This window comes from Antrostomus carolinensis, unplaced genomic scaffold, assembly GCF_000700745.2.
Source record: "Antrostomus carolinensis isolate BGI_N321 unplaced genomic scaffold, ASM70074v2 scaffold6831, whole genome shotgun sequence".
In the NCBI taxonomy this organism is placed as follows: domain Eukaryota; kingdom Metazoa; phylum Chordata; class Aves; order Caprimulgiformes; family Caprimulgidae; genus Antrostomus; species Antrostomus carolinensis.
In genome coordinates, this window is record NW_010294708.1 from 10,950 (window position 1) to 16,066 (window position 5,117).

Consider the following 5,117-nt stretch of genomic DNA (forward strand, 5'->3'; position numbering starts at 1 on the left):
TGAAGCCACGATTGCTGTCCATGAGAAGTGCCCTTTCCCCATGGCCATATTTTTGTGCTCTACTCCCTGCCATCAGCCGCAGGGAGACACCTCGACACCTGGACAGGCAAGTACCAGCTCGGCCTCAAACCCCAAGGCCTTTTACTAAGAACACACATGGAGGAAAAGCATAAAAGCAGGGTAATAAAAACAGAGGAATTCCCCGGCTGTTCCTGCTGCCTGTGGGAAAAGGGAGATGGTTCCCTGGTGCTCACGGCTCTCCCAGCTGCACAGACCTCTCCTCCCTCCCAGTTGCACCCAGCTGCACAGCAGGGTCAGGCTCTCCTGGTCCAGGGCTCAGGTACTGCTTTGTGTCCTCAGGGGGACGTGCCAGAGACACCTCTTCAGCATCATCGTAACCCAGGCTCTCTGGGAACAAGAACCAGGCATCTCCCTGAGCTCCAGGGATTCCAGCACTTCTCCAGGAGTACAGGTTTGCCCCTGCAAGCAGCAAGGCAGACCATTGCACATTCATCCCAAGGGGTGCACCTCCTGGTCTGTACATCAGCTTCCCCACTTCTCCTCACCAGTTCTGAGATGTTCAGCTCCCTCTCCCACCCTCAGTCCCCCCAAGGAAAACTCCCGGGACAGGCTGCCTCATCCCAGGAGGTTGGGTCCTTGGTACATCAGTGACTCGCCCGGCATCAGGGATGGCACCCCAGAAACTGGCAGCAACATCTTTCCCTCTCACCTCCAGGTGCATCCCTGAGTCCTGCTTCCCCCTCTGGCACCCTGGGCACTTCCCAGTCTCCCTGCCCAGATGTAGGATTGTCCCCAGATTCAGAAACCTCCTTGGCATCATCATAGCCATCCACTGGGTCATCTCTGCATGGCACAGGGACATCTGAAAGAAGAAGGGAACTGGTGACAGTGAGAAGATACGAACTGCAGAGCAGAGGACAGGAGGATGTGCAAGAACATGGTGCTCAGACATTGGTGTTGGCAGCACCACAGCAGAACCCCCTCCCCAACTCTGATGGTGACACTCAGTGGCACTGCTGTCCATCACACGTCTGCGGAGAGGAGAGATCAACCCCTTCCTGCCCCTCCTTACCTGCTGCTGACCCTGGGCCATCCTCTTCCTTGCTTGTCCCTGGGGGAGGGCAGTAGCTTGCTCAGGGACACCTCTGAATAGGAGCCTGGAGAGAGGCGCAGTGGTTGTAATGGGAGCACGCTCTGCTGATCCAGCTTGTGGTCAGTGCTGCTGAGGACAGGGAACCCGCAGAGCCAGGGCTGAGAGGGGAGGAGGGCTCAGGACTCGCTCTGCTCCTCTGGGGCAATCCCCATCTCAAAGGGGCTCCCAGAGCTGCCCCGGGACAGCCCCTTTCCTCACCCCTCAAGTGTCACCCGGCATGCAGGGGAATGCGAGAGGGATGGGCAGAGCTGGTGGGGAGGAAGCTCAGGACATGGCTGCTCTCCCCACAGAGCCCACAGCCTCAGCACTGCAGGGACCATGGGACAGGGGGCTGCAGGGAGTCAGCCCTGGGTGGGAGCCAGGGGAAAGAGCCCTGTAGATGTGCCCCCATGAGGTACCCATACCCACCTGAGCCGCTGAACCTCGCTTGCTTCTCCCATGGCAGGCTGTAACCAATCTCCTCATACATGGCCTCAGAGAAGGGCTCCTGAGCTCTCTCAGATCCTGTGGACAGAGGCAGGGCTGGCCCACGGATGGGCAGAGAGGGGACAGGAGCTCTGCTCCCCCAGCCCTGTTCCCCTGGCCCACCCCAGCGCTATCCCCACAGCACAGCCCCACTGCACTATCCAGGCACGGCTGCCACTTCCTCAATGGCCCCATGGAGGGGACCTGGGGCAGCAACACCCTTGCACGTTCCCTTCAGAGACAGCCCTTGTGTCCCTCTGGCCCCTGGGTCAGGTTCCTGGTGCTGAGCTTGGAGCAGCTCCTGCCCTTCTTCTCCCCCTGGAGCTGCCCCCTCTCTGTCCCATGGATCCATAGCACGGCCCTGCCCTGCCAGGGGGAGTTCAGGGCTGGGTGGACGAACAACCTGCAAGCCTGAAACCATGGGGATGGACCCTGCTGCCCCTGCCATCTCCCCTGTCAGAGACTCCACCAGCACTGCCCAGAGTGCTGCCAGTGGCATGTCCTTGTCTGTCTCCCTTCTCCCATTTCCCTCAGCCCAGCTCTGCCCTTTGTCTCCTCACCCCATCCCCAAATCTCCCCATGTCTGGACTCTCTCTAACCCCTGCTGCTGGTGGCCCATCATCAGCCAGTCAATGGGACAGTACATGGGACAGCAGGCAGCACACTTGTTCCCTCAGCTCTGCCTGTACCACCCACTAACACCCCATAGCACCCCTGGCCCTGCCAGGAGGCATCTTTCCTCAGGGACAGCGAGGGAAGGACCCACCTCTGCGCCCAGCCCTGGCACTTTGCACTTGCCTGGCCAGGAGGCCAGGAGCAGGCAGAGAAGGGCTCCCAGGATGATGCAGATGATGATGGGCACTGAGACTCTCCCGCTGCTCGTCAGACGGCCCCGAGTGGGATCTGTATGGGCAAGAAAATGTATGGGGCAGCACCAGGCCTGGGAGAGGTGGGGGGCCAGGACACACCAGCCCTGACCCCCACTACACAGGAGATAGGGAACCCCGAGGGTGAGTGATAGGGAAGCTCCCACCCTACTGCGTAAACGACAACCCTCCTCATGGTTCTCCTGGCAAGGACCCCCTTCTGTCCAGCTGTGGGTCACAGTCTGGCCCTGGGAAGACCCAGCGCTGGTGGTGAGGAAAAGGTTACCTGCTTGGGGGGTTGGTGCTGCCGTCCTGGGTGCAGCTGCAGAGGAGCAGGAGAACTGAGCTGAGAGGCTGGGACTGCAGGTGCCATGGAGCTTCCTCTCTGACATGTCGTATGTGTGTGTGACATCCCTGATACATCCCACCCAAATTGCCCCTCCTGTGGGGCTGATCAGGGTGGCCAAGACAGAACCCAGAGCCTCGCTCTAGGCCATGGGCAGGATGGTGCAGGCAGCCTGGGAGGTGCCCCTTGGGGCTGCAGGACCTTGCAGGCAGAGGCCGGAGGACATCCAGCCCCACAGAGGCTGCTGCCCACTGGACACCAGGCTCCCATGCTCTGCAGGGATGGCCTGGCTCTCAGGAGCTCTGGGTTCATGTTGGGACTCAAGGGGGAAAGCACCTTCTCCAGCTCCTTGCCAACAGCCCAGTGAAGGGCCCCAGCCCCTCCACTCACCCAAGCAGTGCACGGCAGCATCCTCTTTGTGCTGACAGGCACCATTGTCCCCAGTCCGGACCCAGCAGTCCTGCAGAGACGGTTCTGTCCCCCGGCACTCCACCTGCTCCAGCCAGATGGGGCCCGTCCCCTCCCCAAACGCAGCCTTGTCCAGGGCAGACACAGCAGGGCCACAGCCCAGCTGCCTGCACGCCACCTCAGCATCCCACATGTCCCAGGAGTCGTCGCACACTGTTCCCCAGGAGCCGCGGTGCCAGATCTCCACTCTGCCCGAGCACTCGTTCTCGCCTCCCACGGCACGAATCTTCTCCCTGTCTGGAGAAGACAGAGACCTCCCAGGGCAGCAGGACAGCTGGCAAAGTCCTACCGGGTGAGAGGGGCACGCAGATGAGCAGCTACCTGTGCAGTTCAGCGACTTTGGGCACGTGGACCCCAGGGCCAGGGGCATTTCTGTCTGTGTCCCTGCAGAAGGAAATGCTGCAGTGAAGGGGCTGCTGCAGAGGGGTCGTGCCACAGAGAGTGGAGCTGAGCTCTGCTCGTGCCTCCCTGTATCACCTCACTCCTGGCAGCAGCAGAATCCTGGTCATTCATGGGACACGCACAGTGGTGCAAGGGACCCTGGCTGCTCAGACCCAAAGGCACCCAGGTTCACAGAGCAGCAGGGGGGTGTCCTCAGAGGTCATGCTCCTTGGAGCCCTGGCTAGTCTTTCTAAGACCTTGCCTGGAGACACCTCTGCCTCCCATGGTGGCTGCTGGGAACCCAGCTGGCAACTGCTGGTGAATGTGGGGGGCTCTGAGAGCTGAAGCCCCATTTGTGCCACCAGCAGCAGCAGGATCTGGCACGTCAAGTAAAAGCCCCTGTGGACACTGTCTCTGCACTTGACTCTGCCCAGCAAGGAGTAGGACGTGGGGGGATGCTGGACCCCAAGTAGCTAAGAATTACCATCGCAGGTGATGTGGGTCTCATCTCTTAGGTCACTGCAGGACTGCGGGTTCCAGGGAGCGGAGGGACACTGCCAGAAGGAGCTGTTTCTCTCCCCACACTGCACATAATCCAGCCAGGTGGGGTCAGACAGTCTGCCGTAGAGCTGTTGTGTTTCCAGGGTCCCTCCATCCCCACAGCCCAGCTCCTTGCATGCCAGAGACACTGTTTGAGGAGTCATTGAGTTGGAGCAAATACTCCCCCACGTCCCGTTGTAGAAAACCTGCAGGTGCCCAGAGCAGTTGCTGCTGTTCTCCAGCCTCAGGGCCACGAACTCTGGAAGGAAAGACCCCAAAGAGAAATAGGTTGCTCTGGGACTGTGGGAGCAGGGATGGCCCTGCACCTCCCAGGCCTTCAGCCAGGCAGAAGCACGGCCAGCAAGTCCCCCTTGCACCCATGGGCAGAGAAAAGTCCCCGATGGACAGACTCCCTCTAACCTTCAGGGACAGCTGAGCTCCACAGGGACCCCAGGTGGGACTGAGGGGACCTGTGCGTGGCTGTCCCCAGAACAGGATTTGTCAGGGGCTCGGAGGCAGCTAGGAACAGCCAGCCATTGCCATCTCTCCCGTCATCCCGGCCTCCCTGGGCCCTGGACTCCCACCACAGCTCCTGGCACAGACCTGAGCAGATGACTCCTGCGTCCTCTTTGTGCCCGCAGTCGTGCTGCCCCCAGGATTCTGCTGGGCAGTCCCAGAGAGCAGCTTCGGCCCCAGAGCAGTTCACACTGTCCAGCCAGATCTGATCAGAACCTGCCTCAAAACGAGCAGACTCTTTGTGCCCGCAGTCGTGCTGCCCCCAGGATTCTGCTGGGCAGTCCCAGAGAGCAGCTTCGGCCCCAGAGCAGTTCACACTGTCCAGCCAGATCTGATCAGAACCTGCCTCAAAACGAGCAGA

General features: G+C 60.6%; 1 protein-coding gene across 1 annotated transcript in view; it reads right to left on the reverse strand.

Annotated features, from left to right (window-relative positions):
- Nucleotides 1–336: 336 nt before the first annotated feature.
- Nucleotides 337–5,117, reverse strand: part of LOC104532488 (scavenger receptor cysteine-rich type 1 protein M130) — a 7,519-nt gene continuing 2,738 nt past the window's right edge. Inside the window, 8 exon segments of the mRNA XM_029087407.1 lie at nucleotides 337–447; nucleotides 449–480; nucleotides 731–883; nucleotides 2,792–2,827; nucleotides 3,242–3,556; nucleotides 4,185–4,499; nucleotides 4,844–4,991; nucleotides 5,099–5,117. The exon segment at nucleotides 5,099–5,117 is cut by the window's right edge and continues 163 nt beyond it. Coding sequence (XP_028943240.1) covers nucleotides 337–447; nucleotides 449–480; nucleotides 731–883; nucleotides 2,792–2,827; nucleotides 3,242–3,556; nucleotides 4,185–4,499; nucleotides 4,844–4,991; nucleotides 5,099–5,117 — 1,129 coding nt within the window.